The 17633-nt window shown below is 41.4% G+C and overlaps 1 protein-coding gene across 11 annotated transcripts in view; it reads left to right on the forward strand.

The window, feature by feature from the left end:
- LOC127449222 (inositol polyphosphate-4-phosphatase type I A-like) overlaps positions 1–17633 on the forward strand; it is a 111974-nt gene that overhangs the window by 55458 nt on the left and 38883 nt on the right. For 6 of the 11 annotated variants that reach the window (XM_051712505.1, XM_051712506.1, XM_051712512.1 and 3 more), the window contains exons 15-22: positions 5153–5474; positions 8022–8057; positions 8309–8481; positions 13321–13444; positions 13578–13845; positions 13972–14069; positions 14156–14268; positions 17420–17574. In XM_051712505.1, the coding sequence (XP_051568465.1) occupies positions 5153–5474; positions 8022–8057; positions 8309–8481; positions 13321–13444; positions 13578–13845; positions 13972–14069; positions 14156–14268; positions 17420–17574 (1289 nt within the window). The remainder of the gene's footprint in view (positions 1–5152; positions 5475–8021; positions 8058–8308; positions 8482–13320; positions 13445–13577; positions 13846–13971; positions 14070–14155; positions 14269–17419; positions 17575–17633) is intronic. The other 5 variants (XM_051712513.1, XM_051712514.1, XM_051712515.1 and 2 more) reach the window with 3 other exon arrangements.

The raw sequence follows: 17633 nt of genomic DNA on the forward strand, positions 1-17633 counted from the left end.
GCATAGGTGATGGAGAAATTTTAGGAGAGGGGAAATACGGGACATAAAAATACTTTTTAAACTAGGAAAAAGTCCTTAAATACGGAACTGTCCCAGGAAAAATGGGACATCTGGCCACCCTAGACAGAGCTGACAACTGCTGCGTTGTGCTAAATGCCATGGAAGTATACATTTTCACAAACAATAATTTACAAAACTAGATGCACTGAGTTTGATGCTGGATTATTGACATTGCCTGGGAAAAAAAGTTGTGTTTTAAGATTACAATTTTTAAAGATACCTTAAGTTAAGGGTAACATTTTGTCTACGTACAAACAATTAAAAGATTGACCTAGCCTCATAATTAATTAAATAAATAAATAATGGATCATTGTAGTATGACATTTAAGACTGGAGGTTAATGAGTTAGTCGAGATGCATTAGTTAATTTTAAACCCCATGTTTACAAGTCCATTTTCAAAGCTCAATTTACACCTGGTATCAACATCCATTTCTGGCAATCCAATTACAAATTCACAGTGCTTAAAGGGATAGTTCACCCAAAAATGAAAATTACTCACCCTCATGATATCCCAGATATGTATGACTTTCTTTCTTCTGCAGAAAACAAATTAAGATTTTTAGAAGAATATTTCAGCTCTGTAGGTCCATACAATGCAAGTGAATGGGTGCCAAAATTTTGAAGCTCTAAAATCTACATAAAGGGAGCATAAAAGTAATCCATATAACTCAAGTGTTTTAATCCATATCTTCAGAAGTGATATGATAGGTGTGGGTGCAAAACAGATCAATTTTTAAGTCATTTTTTATCATAAATTCTCCTCCCTGCCCATTAGGGGCCGATATGCACGAAGGATGTGACTCATCAAAAACACAAGAAGAAGAATGTGAAAGTGAAAGTTGAGATTGACTGAGTAGGGAAGAGAATTTATTGTAAAAAGGACTTTAATATTGATCTGTTTCTCATCCACACCTATCATATCATGTCTGAAGATATGGATTTAACCACCAGAGTCATCTGTTGTACTTTTATGTTGCCAGATTTTGGAGCTTCAAAATGTTGGCACCCATTTACTTGCATTATATGGACCTACAGAGCTGAGAAATTCTTCTGTAAATCCTGTTTGTGTTCAGCAGAAGAAAGAAAGCCATACACATCTAGGATGGCATGAGGGTGAGTAAGTGATGAGAGAATTTTCAATTTTGGGTGAACTAACTATTTTATACAGGTGTAAACAGGGTCCAAAACATTTTGTGATCCGATCACATGAGTGAAGCTCACACTTCAGAAGTTCAGTAAATACAGTTAATTGACCTAAAGCTGGGTTTACGTTGTACGATTTTGGACACAATTTTGCCATCTGAGACAAATTTTATGGATTTTAAAAGATTTCCCAAAATTGGTAGTCTTTGATCACATGTTCTCCAGTGACCGATTTGCAATGAATCTTAGCGTCTGATGAAGTTCTAAAACATAAAACACCCAGTCAATGCTGTCAGTCGAGACAATTGGAGCCAAAGTCTTGGCTACGATGTGATTGTTCAGTCTTACATAATGTCACACAGTGTGCCATGGCTTTTACCTAAGATCTCACATTGATCATATCGGACAGTCTGACAAACAGCAATCACGGCAAGGGCCGTAAAAATCATACAGTTTGCACCCAGCTAAAAATAACAACGAGCATTCAGACATTAATATCAGGTGTAAAAGGGGCAGTGTCAAGGACCATCTTATATACATCATGATGGCACCGCGGATGGCCGCCTCGGTGTGGAGTGCTCCTATTGTTTTGTTGTTTTTGTTTGTTTGTCCTGTGTTTAGTAATCTTTTTCCAGTCAGTTTTACCAGAGACGAACTGCTGAACATTCGACAGCTTTTACCAGACAGTCATATTTAGACATTTTGCTAGACATTTTAGTTGGAGGCACAGCTTTGTTGTTCAGGAGACCCAGGCGAGGAAGACGAGCCGGTGCGCTGGTCAAACTCTGTCGGCGGGGCTTTCGAACAACGCTGCCGAGCATTCATCTTGCGAATCTCCGCTCTCTTCCTAACAAAACGGACGAACTACATCTCCTCACCCGCACAAACAAGGACTTTTCAACCTCTGCTGCCTTGTGCTTCACAGAAACCTGGCTGAGTGAAGCCATTCCGAACAGCGCGTTACATCTGCCGGGCTTTCAGCTGTTCAGAGCGGATCGCATCGAGGAGTTAACGGGGAAAACGAGAGGCGGTGGAACATGCTTTTACATCAGTGAAGGTTGGTGTACAGATGTAACAACGTTAAAGAGGATGTGCTGTCCTAATTTGAGAGCTCTCTTTATTAACTGTAAGCCTTTCTACTCGCCGCGGGAGTTTCCTCGTTTATTCTGGTGAGTGTGTATATTGCGCCAAACACGTGTTTGAATGCACTGCTGCAACAGCTGGCTGATCAAATCACAGACACGGAACAACAATACCCGGACTCAGTTATTATTATTCTTGGGGATTTTAACAAAGCAAATCTCACGCGTGAACTGCCCAAATACAAACAGAACATTACATGCCCCACCAGAGACAGGAACATACTGGATCACTGCTACACAGCAATAAAGGATGCATATCTCTCTGTCCCTAGAGCAGCTTTGGGACTCTCTGATCACTGTCTGGTTCATCTTCTTCCAACCTACAGGCAGAAATTAAAATCAACCAAGCCAGTAGTAAGGACTGTAAAGAGATGGACCAATGAAGCAGAGCGGGAACTACAAGCCTGCTTCGATTGCACGGATTGGAGTGTTTTTGAGGCTGCAGCCACAGACCTGGATGAGCTCACAGATACTGTTACATCATATATCAGTTTCTGTGAGGATATGTGCATTCCTACTAGGACTTATTTAAAGTTCAACAATGACAAACCATGGTTTACAGCAGAGCTCAGGCAGGCCAAAGAGGATGCTTACAGGGGTGGGGATAAAGTCTTGTACAATCAGGCCAGGAACACACTGAACAAGGAAATCAGAGTGGCTAAAAGAAGATACTCTGAGAAGCTGAAAAACAAGTTTTCAGCTAACGACCCTGCATCAGTGTGGAGCGGCATGAAACAACTCGCAAATTACAGGACTCCTACCCCCAACCCTGTGGTGGACCAACAACTGGCTGACGACCTGAATGTGTTCTGCATATTTGAAAGGCCCATTCTCACACCCCACACCCACTCTGACCTTCACTTCACACAAACACCAACACCAACACCTCCTGCAACCCCCCTCCTCCCCCCTCCTGCTACTCAACCTGCACTTAAGATCTGTGAAGATGATGTGAGCCGCATCTTTCGGAAACAAGACGAGGAAAGCTTCAGGCCCAGATGGCGTCTCACTAGCATGTCTTTGATCCTGTGCTAACCAGCTGGCCCCCATCTTCACACAGATCTTCAATAGATCACTGGAGCAGTGTGAAGTCCCATGATGCTTCAAATGCTCAATCATTATTTCTGTCCCAAAGAAACCAAAAATCACAGGACTTAATGACTACAGACCTGTCGCCCTGACGTCTGTGGTCATGGAATCATTTGAGAGACTGGTGTTGGCCCACCTGAAGAACATCACTGGACCCTTTCTAGATCCCCTTCAATTTGCTTATCGAGCAAACAGGTCTGTGGATGATGCAGTCAACATGGGATTGCATCATATCCTGCAACATCTGGACAGACCAGGGACATATGCAAGGATCCTTTTTGTGGACTTCAGTTCGGCTTTCAGCACCATCATCCCAACTGTTCTCCAGACTAAACTACACCAACTCTCTGTTCCCATGTCTATCTGTCAGTGGATTACCAGCTTTCTGATGGACAGGCAGCAGCTTGTGAGACGGGAAACTCACTTCCAGCACCTGTACAATCAGCACTGGTGCCCCTCAGGGATGTGTGCTCTCCCCACTACTCTTCTCCCTCTACACCAGTGACTGCATTGCCAAGGACTCCTCTGTCAAGCTCCTGAAGTTTGCAGACGACACCACTGTCATCGGCCTCATCCGAGATGACGATGAGTCTGCATACAGAAGGGAGGTTGAACAGCTGGCTGTCTGGTGCAGTCAAAACAACCTTGAACTGAACATGCTCAAAATGGTGGAGATGATTGTGGACTTTAGGAGGAACACCCCAACACTGACCCCCCTCACCATTCTAAACAGCACTGTGGCAGCAGCGGAGTCATTCAAGTTCCTGGGCACTACCATATCACAGGACCTGAAGTGAGAGACCCACATTGACTCCATTGTGAAAAAGGCCCAGCAGAGGTTGTACTTCCTTCACCAGCAGAGGAAGTTCAACCTGCCACAGGCGCTGCTGATACAGTTCTACGCAGCGGTCATACTTCAATAACTGTTTGGTTTGGTTCAGCTACGAAATCAGACATCAGAAGACTACAAAGGACAATTCGGACTGCTGAGAGGATGATCGGTTGCCCCCTGCCCCCCTTCAAGAACTATACACTTCCGGAGTGAGGAAAAAGGCTGGAAAAATCACTCTGGACACCACTCACCCTGCCCACTACCTTTTTGAACTGTTGCCTTCTGGCCGACGCTTCAGAGCTCTGAGCACCAGAACCGTCAGGCACAGGAACAGTTTTTTCCCCCAGGCTATCGATCTCATGAACAGTTAAATTGCCCCATTGAGCAATAACTATGTGCAATACACAGTTTAGTCTTTTTTATATTTATCCAACACATCCAACCTCTTCTGCCATTTCATTCCTCTGAGGAAAAAAAAACAAAAAAACATTTGCACTGTACATAACAGATAACAGATTTGTATTAGATTGCACTACGTGTGTGTGTGTGTGTGTATGTATGTATGTATGTGTGTGTCTGTGTGTGTATGTACGTATGTGTATAACTGTTTTTTATTTTTTATTATTATCTGTGTCTTGCTGCTGTTTATATATTGTTTTGGTATTGTTGTACACTGGAAGCTCCTGTCACCAAGACAAATTCCTTGTATGTGTAAGCAAACTTGGCAATAACGCTGATTCTGATTCTGATAAGGAAGCACAGGCCTGATCGAATTTTATCCAGAAATTCATCAGGAGGTGAAATTCTCATTGCAATCTTATTCGCTTTAAGAGAATCTCTAAGAGAATTTGTCTTCAGTCTCCTTGGTGTTTGTGTGTTTTATAGGAAAAGGTGTGGGGGAATGTTGACAAAAGTCTGGAGTGTATAATCCAGCGTGTGGATAAACTGCTGCAGAGGGACAGACTGCAGAGCAGCAGCAGTGAGGACATGTTTCAGGCTGACCAGCAGGGCGGCGCCAGTAAGAAAGGTAACATGAGAAAACAAGCCTTCTGGATCAACCCTGTCTGCATGGAGGAGTCTTCCTCAGTCCCCGAACCAGAACAGCAGTCACCCTCACCACCATCATCATCATCATCATCATCACCATCTTCATCCTCACCACCTAATCTGAACCCTGCATGCCATACTAGTGCAGAACCACATGCATGTAGGTGCCTTTCTCTCTTGTTTGCACCCTTTCTCTCATCTATGTATTTTTTATTTTTATTTTTTTTGGACAATAGCATGAGTTCACTGCAGTAGGTGGTAGTGATGGAGACGATGGTCTAAAAACCAAGTAGTCGATCACCGAGGTCAACTTGTTTTTTTGTGTTTTTTTAATGTTTTTAGGAACACGGTAGATCCTTTCTAATGATAATCTTGTCAACAAAATTCCTGATGAAAATGTTAGTTGACAAAGGGTTTTTGATTTTGTCAACAGTAACAAAGACAACTTGAAAAAGACGCATAATGATGATAATGTAATTATTTTAATTAAAACATACTGCTTATGAAAATATGACGAAATATGAGAAAAGTATTTTAGAGGAAGAATTATCTTGAAAGAACTGATTCAAAATAATCCAGTATAGTATTCTGGGGATTTCCCCGTTTGAGGCTATGTGAGCAGAAAGAGCCGAGTTCTTCAAGTAGCTGATAAAAATGAAAAGCTACTGAAAGTAGCTAATACTTCTGCTCATTTTATGCTTTTCAGGAGCTCAGGTTTTCACAAGGACTGTTTTTACTCTTATTTTTATTCTATGTTTTTGTTTATCTTTTATAGATTTTAAATTAATAAATGCATTTGTGTTACATTTTGTTAAATGTAAAATGTTTTAATATTTGGTTAGTTTTTGTTTAACACGTTATTGTCAACTAAAATACTGTATGTTATTTTCATTGACTAAAATTGTATGCTGCCTTAGTCAGTGTGAAATAGACTAAAATGAATGAATATGACATGACAAAATATCGACTAAAGGATATTTAGTAAGAGAACTAAAACTACGACTAAACAATACATTTCAAGATAGTTACTGCTGGACTTAAAATCGGCTGCTGTATTTTTATGTTCTCATTATTATGCATAATCTGAAAGTCTCCCTTTTTTGTCAGGTATTTTGTGAGGATAGTTTTGTGCAACAAAAGATTTAAGATATTGAGCCTTTTTATTTGTTCCTTTTTGCCCGTGTCATCTTGGACTTACAGCGACACCTAGTGGTGTGGATGCAGCATCATTCAAAATCAATAGTTTTCTGTTGCAGATGCCATTGTAGAAATTCACTATTAAATTGATCAGCCATGATTAATTTAAATCCAAGAGTGAAAGAGTCCAATTTACAACTTCATTACCCTGACAACGTAATGCGGTAAACCCAAAAACGACCGTATTTTAACAACCCCATTTCTGCTTGTTAAACCCTCCAAAAATCAGCCCCATTGACTTCCATTGTAAATGCTAACAAAATATTGTATTTTTTGTGATAATCAACATTATCCCACAATTGCTGTCGATTCTGCTTAACGTATATTGAACCCTGACCATTGCACCGTGAGTGTTGTGTTTTTAAAATGCTGTGTCAAGTTAAAAATAGTTCAACTTTTAAAAATGAGATCTAATCCACCTCAAAATATCCCTGCATTCTGTTCCACTCTGTTGCGCTCCGTCTAGCCGTCTGTCTGTTAACACAAGAACGCATCTTGTGTGAACACACCCTTCAAAACGCAACTGATCAAGGTCTGGTTGACCCTAATTATTCAGGGCTTCCTTAAAAGCGACTGGTTGACTAATTGGTCAGACAACGGAACTACTAGTATTTTTGTTCATCCCTTTAGCAGTTTCAGATGTGATGTGTTTCTGCCTTTGGCTTTACATTTCCTTCTGCCTGGCCATCATGTGTCTATATCTGTAATGGCTCACACACATTACCATGCAAATCCTCTGTCTTCTTTCGTTCTCTTGTTATCATCGCTTTCTATCTAACTTTCACACACACCCTGTCACCTGTTCATCCTTAGGTAGGCTGCATGCTGCTATGGCAACAAGGTCTTATATTAGTTTTTACATGACTTGTTGTGGCTTGAATTTCTTCTGCCTCTAATCCACTCTGTAGGTTGTCTGATATTAAAGAGTCTAGTAATATGTTTGTTTGTTTATCTGTTTGTATTTATCTGTGCCAAAGCAAATCCACATGAATGTATGGAAGAACTGAGATCCAAGTGAATTCAATGTCATGCCAATGTGTGTGTAAGATATCTGTTGATGTGCCATGTCTCTGTTTCTGGAACATTCTGTTGTTTGACCCAGCATATTTGCCTACTGTGAACATGTGACTGAGTGCAAATATTTGATTGGCTGGCTGGTTAACATGCTCACAGGCTGTCTGTCTGTGCCAGTTAGTCACTTGGCAGTGTAAGAATGCGGTAATTTACAGTCTTTACCATTATATAATAAATATGAAATCATTTGTTTGCCAGGCAGATGTAAAGAATTTTCCTCTTTGTCTTTATTAGACTGTTTCTGGGTAGACCATTGCAACATACCACTTTGCACTTGAGGGGAAAAGACGGCTTGTTTTTACATTGCTGTTTTGCTTGTTTTAAGTTGCATATAATACATTGAGTCAGAATGGCCCAACGTTTGTGTGAGCTGTCTGTGCTGTGCTGGTTGCACTCGCTAAGTTAACCTTTGCATGTTGCACCTCCGCCCCTCTAGATGGGAACAGCAGCAGTGGAGAGGAAAGTTACCCAGGTAAGAGCCCCTGCCCTTAAGCTTAAGCGCTTTTGCAAAACTGATGTTCAGCACTGTTCACTTTTATGTCACATCTGTTGTCTTTCATCCTTCTGTTAATGGTTTTACTTGATATAAACCTTCTGTCATTGCCACTGTTTAATGAGCCCTGTGTGTCCATGTTAACATTTAAAGTGATGCATGGATATGTGATAGTGGTGTTTGATACTTAAAAACATAGCTGATTATATGTGTATGTGTGTGTGTGTCAGGTGAGTGGAGTGTGGCCCTTTATCCCCTGTTAACGACTCTAACGGAGTGTGTGGCCATGATGAGTGACAAAGCCAAGAAGTCGATGGTTTTCTTGCTCATGCAAGACAGCGCACCCACCATCGCTATGGACCTCAACCTGCAGTACCGCCGAGATGTGGTCTTCTGTCAGACAGTTAGTTCTCACTCTAACACACCCAAACACATTAAGATAGCGTTCCATTAGGCAACTCGAAAGACAACTCGATTTCGCATGTCACATGCTTTCTTATTTCATTGTTCATTTGAAGGTGAAATGTGCAACTTTTTTTATGTTAAAATACATTCTACTTTCCCAGTTTATTGTTCATTGACAACTATAAATAAGCCATTCGTGGGTTTACCTCCCCAAAAGTATAAACACTGTGCCTCTCAGGCACCATCAAAACATTGATGTTTATATTTTGAGCGGCCTGCTCAGCTCCACCCATCCCTTTCTATCTAAACCTATAGCATGAGTTTGAGGCATGGCTACTTGTTCAGCTGGGGGAATAAGAACAACCATTACAGATGTGTACAGAGGAAAAGAAATTCAGCTTCGTCTACAGACGTTAAAGCCAAAATTCAAAGACTTGCTAAAACAGTGGTTCTCAACTGGTTTTGCTTCAGGACCCAGATTTTACATTGGAAATCAATTGGCGACCAACCATGGTAAAAACTTAATCTGTTCATGGTTTTCAAGACAAGCTTCTATATTGTGAGAAGCTTGTGGAAGGCTACCCAAAATGTTTGACCCAAGTTAATCAATTTAAATACTAACAAAATGTGTGTGAACTTCTGACCCACTGGGAATGTGATGAAAGAAATAAAAGCTGAAATAAAGAATTCTCTCTACTATTATTCTGACATTTCACATTCTTAAAATAAAGTAGTGATCCTAACTGACCTAAGACAGGGAATGTTTTCTACGATTAAATGTCAGGAATTGTGAAAAACTGAGTTTAAATGTATTTGGCTGATGTGTATGTAAACTTCTGACTTCAACTGTATATATAATTGGCTCATATAAATAAATATGCTCATCAACTTTTAAAAGGAGGGAGAGAAATCTTCCTGAATCTTTTGTTGTTGACACCAGTAACAAAAACAGTGTCACCTGATACATGCATTATACTTGAAAACCATGAACAAAACTATGCAAGATAAAAGAAAATGTGACCCAGGAGACATTAAATACAGGTTATGTTTTTTATTATGGTGAGTCACCACTTGATGTCCAATGTAAAATCTGGGTCCCGAAACAAAACCAGTTGAGAACCACTGTTTTAATGAATATACCGGCCTGTCTTTCCAAAACAATGGCAGCTGATAGCAACTCACTTTAAAGCGTATATAAGGACCCAAAAGTATCATAAAAGTAGTCTATGCGATTTATGAGTCATATTCCAAGTCTTCTGAAGGCATACAGTTTTGGTTGCGCGTTCATGAGTGTAGAGAAAAGCTCGATCACAGTGGCACACGTTGAAGCGAGAGCGTTGTTATTTTAGTGCTAAACCATAGGGATGCGTTGATCCAATACCTGGATTGGTATGACGTTTTTAGACCGATCGGGTCCGGCGAGCCCGATCCAAATCCGATACTCTGTTTTAGCCAGGGTCGTTACTGTCAAGCTCCAAAAATAATATAAAAGAACCATTAAAGTAGTCCATATGACTAGTGCATTTTATTCAAAGCCACATGAAGACATGCGCAGCGCCAAAGGGTTAGTGTATGGTGCGACTCTGTTGACACACATACATAGAACGCAGAGGCTGGTGATGCGCTCGTGGCTATTTTCAGCTCTCAGAGCAGTGTGCAGTATGTGAGCGCTACACACATACACTATCTCAGATGTAGATGCTAAATAGTTTGGTTGGCTTCTAATGTGTATTGAGAATGGCACGGGAGGAGCACTTCACCAGATTTTGAATAAGAATCTAATTAAACTACTGTGAACTAGCCCATATACAGGCACTTAAAGGACTTCCTGGGGTGTTCCGACCATCAAAATAAAAGCCAGAGGGGTAACCTTTGTGCGGCATTCGTTTGTGAGTCACACTCGTGTTCGCGGGTCAAAAATGATCTGAACATTTATGTGTAATATTTTTCTCTCTCTCTCTCTCTCTCTGTCTCTCTCTCTCTCTGTCTCTCTCTCTCTCTCTCTCTCTCTCTATATATATATATATATATATATATATATATATATATATATATATATATATATATATATATATATATATTATACACATACACACACAGTTGTGCTCCAAAGTTTGCATACCCTGGCAGAAATTGTGAAATTTTGGCATTGATTTTGAAAATATGACTGATTATGCAAAAAACTGTCTTTTATTTAAGGATAGTGATCATATGAAGCCATTTATCATCACATAGTTGTTTGGCTCCTCCATAATGATAACAGAAATCACCCAAATGGCCCTGATCAAAAGTTTACATACCCTTGAATGTCTGGTCTTGTTACAGACACACAAGGTGACACACACAGGTTTAAATGGCAATTAAAGGTTAATTTCCCACACCTGTGGCTTTTTAAATTGCAATTAGTGTCTGTGTATAAATAGTCAATGAGTTTGTTAGCTCACACGTGGATGCACTGAGCAGGCTAGATACTGAGCCGTGGGGAGCAGAAAAGAACTGTCAAAAGACCTGCATAACAAGGTAATGGAACTTTATAAAGATGGAAAAGGATATAAAAAGATATCCAAAGCCTTGAAAATGCCAGTCAGCACTGTTCAATCACTTATTAAGAAGTGAAAAATTCGGGGATCTCTTGATACCAAGCCAAGGTCAGGTAGACAAAGAAAGATTTCAGCCACAACTGCCAGAAGAATTGTTCAGGATACAAAGAAAAACCCACAGGTAACCTCAGGAGAAATACAGGCTGCTCTGGAAAAAGACGGTGTGGTTGTTTCAAGTTGCACAATACGACGATACTTTTCAACGATACGTTTTTTCGACGATATGACGAAATAATTAGCTGCATGGTCGAGTTGCCAGAAAGAAGCCTTTACTGCACTAATGCCACAAAAAAGCCCAGTTACAATATGCCTGACAACACCTTGACACGCCTCACAGCTTCTGGCACACTGTAATTTGGAATGACGAGACCAAAATAGAACTTTATGGTCACAATAATAAGTGCTATGTTTGGAGAGGGGTCAACAAGGCCTATAGTGAAAAGAATACCATCCCCACTGTGAAGCATGGTGGTGGCTCACTGATGTTTTGGGGTGTGTGAGCTCTAAAGGCACGGGGAATCTAGTGAAAATTGATGGCAAGATGAATGCAGCATGTTATCAGAAAATACTGGCAGACAATTTGCATTCTTCTGCACGAAAGCTGCGCATGGGACGCTCTAGGACTTTCCAGCATGACAATGACCCTAAGCACAAGGCCAAGTTGACCCTCCAGTGGTTACAGCAGAAAAAGGTGAAGGTTCTGGAGTGGCCATCACAGTCTCCTGACCTTAATATCATCGAGCCACTCTGGGGAGATCTCAAACGTGCGGTTCATGCAAGACGATCTTGTGATGTGCACATGTTTGTGTGATGGTTAGGTTTAGGGGTGGAATTTGGAAATAGAAAATATCATTAGCCTGATATGAAATCAGTGGAAGTCAATGAGAGATCACTAATATAGTCAAAAAACATGTATGTGTTTTACCACTTCCTTTATGTGTGGTTGTGTTCTGCATTGTGTCTGATTTATTGATTTTTATTTTACAAATAAAAAAAATCTCTGTAATTTATTATTTCCTATTAATTTCCTATGGCGGGTCAAAATGACCCGAAACACCACCTGTGTTGCTTTTATTTATTTTTATGACCACCTAGACTTATCTAATCAAGTCCAGATTTTTATGTGTGTTCAAATAGCGAGTGGAGGAAAAGTCACAAAGTCTTGTACCATTCAGATAAAGGATACCATTTTATTAAAGATACAAAATAAAAATGGCTAAAGAATTACCCGAACACAACATGAGGGTTAAAAGGTCAATATTAATAATAACAACAATAATAATATATTTTTTATTATTATTATAATTATTATTTGTTTACAAATTACAACAATATTTAAGTTGACTGGGTGCCAAAAATTAACCATGTGAATATTTAGTGGACTGATATTTCACAACTAAGAGATCTGAATCCTTTAAAATCCTAATACAAGTTGAACAAATGTATTTTCTACTGAAGACTTTCACTTGAATTACTGTTAATTTTGCTGCTACATTATGCAGTAGACTAGTTAACAATGAAGTTTTTCTTAATAGGCTGTACATTTATGTTGAAATTATGTGTAGTTTAAGGTTTGTGTTTCTTTACAAATAAAAGAATACCTCCAATTAGTATCACACAGTGAAGTATAGATATTCCAAACTGATTTTGACAAAAAAACCAAAAAAACCCCCACTGATAACAGATGGGGATCTGTATCGGCCAATACTGAGATTTCAGGTATCGAATTGAAAGCGAAAAAGTGGAATCTGTGCACGCCTACCTAACTACGCACGTTCTTGCGTGAACATGCGAGCCACCGTGAACGAGCTTCTCTCATAGAGCTATTGAATACACAATAGACATCAAGGTTTTCACTGAAAAATGACTTGTATTTCTGGTTGTATCTCATCAAAACCTATCGTATGCCTTCAGAAGACTTGGAATATGATGCAGAGTCACATTGACTATTTCATAATACTTTTTGGGTCTTTTTTAGGCTTTAAAGTGAGTTACTATTAACTGTCTAAAGACGGATATTCATTTAAACATCTACTTTTTTCTGCTTAAGAACAAAAGTAGTATGGGTTTGAAACTACATGATAGTGAGTAAATTATGACAGAATTGTCATTTTTGGCTGAACTATTCCTTCAAGACAGGAATCCCTCATTAATAATACTAACGTGACCATTAAGCCCTTTCTTTCCACTTTCTCACATTTGTCTCCTTGCTCAATTTTTTTTCTCCCTCTCTTAAGCTCACAGCACTTATTTGTGGCTTCATCATTAAACTGAGAAACTGTCTTCGTGATGATGGCTTCCTGAGACAGCTCTACACCATTGGTCTGCTTGCTCAGTTTGAGTGTCTTTTAAGTACTTACGGTAAAAAGACCCTCACTTACACATGCATACAACAGTACGTATGCGCATGCTTCCACAACCAATTCACCAAATTGAATTCAATTTCGATTCACACGTCCCATTGGTTTTCATCTGTTGTGTGTGTTCATCACAGGAGAGGAGTTAGCCATGTTAGAGGACATGAGTGTAGGAATAATGGATCTCCGGAATGTGACGTTTAAGATGACGCAGGCCATCTCTACCTCTTCCCCTGACATGCTGCCGGTGATCACGGGAAATCGCGATGGGTTTAACGTTCGCATTCCACTCCCGGGAAGCATGTTTGACGCATTGCCAAGGGAGATTCAGAGTGGCATGCTGCTGCGGGTACAGCCGGTGCTGTTCAACGTGGGCATCAACGAGCAGCAAACACTTGCTGAGAAGTGAGTCCTGATTATATAAAACAGCCGTTAGAGTGATTACATAACATCAAAAACCATTATATCATAATGTTTATAGTCATATGGTATTTGATGTCTCAATTTGAAATTGAAATGTTTGTGTTGAAGGTTTGGAGACACGTCTCTTCAGGAACTCATCAACGTGGAGAGTCTGGCGCGACTAAGTTCTTACTACCAGCAATTCAAGGAAGTTTTACCAGAGGACTGTAAGTCACTCGAAGTTTCTCCCGATGTATTACAAAAATGAAATGATTGCATGGTTTAAAATGACAACTCTCTTTCTTCCTCTCAGGTCTTCCAAGCTCTCGAAGTCAGACGTGTCTCCCAGAGCTGTTGCGGTTCCTTGGTCAGAATGTTCATGCTAGGAAAAATAAAAATGTAGACATCTTGTGGCAGGCTGCAGAGGTAACACGATACCTAATGCAACAGTCAGTGGCCCCAAAAGTATCTGGATAGTTAAGCCAACCTCTAAATATGAAATGTGGCATCTGCAAACTAAACTAGCTTCACCTTTCTAAGACAATTTTGCAATTGCTTTAATCAAACTTGTCATTATTTATTTTTATTTATTTACTTTGTTTTATTTGAAGTTGTTCCCCTCAAGTTCACACAGGTGTCCTAGCAGAGTGTAACAATTTTGCTTGTGCCCTTTCTAAAAATAAGTACCTCTTGGTTTGATATTTTGTTTTCGAATATATCTGATAGTTTGGTAAGCGCCTTAAGTGTTTATGTGTGTAACAACTACTGTAAATGAAGCAGATTCACTAAAACACTGTTTTAACTTTTAAGTTGCCTTCACCTAAAATCTGGCTTTGACGCAACTTGACTGATCACTGATTTGCTGTCTATTCACAAACCCATGAGTGTAACTGATTTCTTGTATTGCAGCACAATGCCAGCTTTGTATTAGTTGTTCTTGTTCCATTTCAAAGGGCACTTGCATCTAGATTTCAACTGGATTAGAGGAATAGTTCACATAAAAATGAAAAATCAGTATTTTCTCACCATAATATTGCTCCAGAACCATATGACTTTCTGTCTTCCGTGGAATGCAAAAGGTGAATTATTAAAAAGTCTTCACAGGGTTTATTCGCTGTAATGTAATTGAACAAAGACTCATGAGAGTAAAGTAATCGATTCCACTCATTCACTGTAGTCTAAGTCTCCTGAAGCTATACAATCACTTTGTGCGATGAACTGAACAACATGTATGTTATTTACTCACTGTGACGAGGAGGAGGGCGTGGCCGGGCCGTGATGGAGCATGGCCGGCGCTGAATCAGCTGATCAGTGGGAGAGCGAGATAAGGGGCAGCCGGAGACGCCGGTTCAAGAGAGAGAGAGAGAGAGAGACACACGTGGCCGCGTTGTGTGTGTCTGTTTGTCTTATGTTGGGAGGGAGGAGAGATGCGCTGTTGCAGAATCCTCGCCGCTGCCATCCGCCGGCGGAGCAGCCGCAGCCGACTGCCTGGGGACGGAGGGGTCGCTGCTTGCCGCTGAGAGCCAGAGGAACTGCGGCCGTCCGCCGAGAAGGGGAGGAGCAGTTCCGTCCGGCAGGAGCCGGAGGACTCGCTGCCATCTACTGGGGGAGGAGCGAGCTGGTGTCCGCCAGAGGGCAGAGGAGCAGTTGAAGACCGGGCGACGGCGCATCCGGAAGCCAGCGAGCAAGTTCTTCTCTCTCTTTCTGCTCTCTCTCTCTCTCTCTCTGTGTGTGTCTCCGCTCGCCCTTTCCCTCTCCCCACGCCTCCCCTCGTCTCTCCCCCAGGTCCGCAGCAGATGGCTGCTCCATATCGCGCTCTCCCACTGATCAGCTGATTCAGCGCCGGCCGTGCTCCATCACAGCCCGGCCACACCCTCCTCCTCATCACACTCACATTAGAGTGAATTGTTTCTTTAAAGGTGTACTCAGTCATTTTTTCCCCATTAAAAAAGGTTTTACTCCTAAAGAAATGAATTGTCATTTTGAAACATACACTATATTGCCAAAAGTATTCGCTCATCTGCCTTTAGACGCATATGAACTTAAGTGACATCCCATTCTTAATCCATAGGGTTTAATATGACGTCGGCCCACCCTTTGCAGCTATAACAGCTTCAACTCTTCTGGGAAGGCTTTCCACAAGGTTTAGGAGTGTGTTTATGGGAATTTTTGACCATTCTTCTAGAAGCGCAATTGTGAGGTCAGACACTGATGTTGGATGAGAAGGTCTGGCTCACAGTCTTCGCTCTAATTCATCCCAAAGGTGCTCTATAGGGTTGAGGTCAGGACTCTGTGCAGGCCAGTCAAGTTCTTCCACACCAAACTCGCTCATCCATGTCTTTATGGACCTTGCTTTGTGCACTGGTGCGCAGTCATGTTGGAACAGGAAGGGGCCATCCCCAAACTGTTCCCACAAAGTTGGGAGCATGGAATTGTCCAAAATCTCTTGGTATGCTGAAGCATTCAGAGTTCCTTTCACTGGAACTAAGGGGCCAAGCCCAGCTCCTGAAAAACAACCCCACACCATAATCCCCCCTCCACCAAACTTCACAGTTGGCACAATGCAGTCAGACAAGTACCGTTCTCCTGGCAACCGCCAAACCCAGACTCGTCCATCAGATTGCCAGATGGAGAAGCGTGATTCGTCACTCCAGAGAACGCGTCTCCACTGCTCTAGAGACCAGTGGCGGCGTGCTTTACACCACTGCATCCGACGCTTTGCATTGCACTTGGTGATGTATGGCTTGGATGCAGCTGCTCGGCCATGGAAACCCATTCTATGAAGCTCTCTACGCACTGTTCTTGAGCTAATCTGAAGGCCACATGAACTTTGGAGGCCTGTAGCGATTGACTTTGCAGAAAGTTGGCGACCTCTGCGCACTATGCACCTCAGCATCCGCTGTCATTTTACGTGGCCTACCACTTCGTGGCTGAGTTGCTGTCATTCCCAATCGCTTCCTCTTTGTTATAATACCACTGACAGTTGACTGTGGAATATTTAGTAGTGAGGAAATTTCACGACTGGACTTGTTGCACAGGTGGCATCCTATCACAGTACCACGCTGGAATTCACTGAGCTCCTGAGAGCGGCCCATTTTTTCACAAATGTTTGTAGAAGCAGTCTGCATGCCTAGGTGCTTCATTTTATACACCGTGGCCATGGAAGTGATTGGAACACCTGAATTCAATTATTTGGATGGGTGAGCGAATACTTTTGGCAATATAGTGTATGTATAAAATCATGAGCTCTCACATGAGATGAGGACTCTAGTCATATCAGTAACCATGAGGGGCGCCTCATGGGGGCTGCCATATTAGAATCACATGACCAGCAGAATACTACTCGCTTAATCTCAGTAATCGTCTTGTTATTGGATTCAGTTAATCATGGCTGATTGTGAATAGTGAATTTCTACAATGGCATCTGCAGCTGAAAACTATTGATTTTGAATGATGCTGTATCCACACCACTAGGTGTTGCTGTAAGTCCAAGATGACATGAACAAAAGGTTACTGAGTGCACCTTTAAGTGTATGTGGCTATTGTAATCCTCACTGTGTAACACCTCTGTGCTCAGATTTGTCGGCGACTAAACGGAGTGCGTTTCACCAGCTGTAAAAGTGCGAAGGACCGTACTGCCATGTCAGTGACTCTGGAGCAGTGTCTGATCCTGCAGCACGAGCACAGCATGGCCCCACAGGTCTTCACGCAGGCCCTCGACTGTATGCGCAGGTAAGACGCCTGAACAACTGCCTAATACACAAGAACTGCACGCCTTGGGGGAGTCTGTC

Source organism: Myxocyprinus asiaticus, chromosome 12 (assembly GCF_019703515.2).
Source record: "Myxocyprinus asiaticus isolate MX2 ecotype Aquarium Trade chromosome 12, UBuf_Myxa_2, whole genome shotgun sequence".
Lineage (NCBI taxonomy): Eukaryota > Metazoa > Chordata > Actinopteri > Cypriniformes > Catostomidae > Myxocyprinus > Myxocyprinus asiaticus.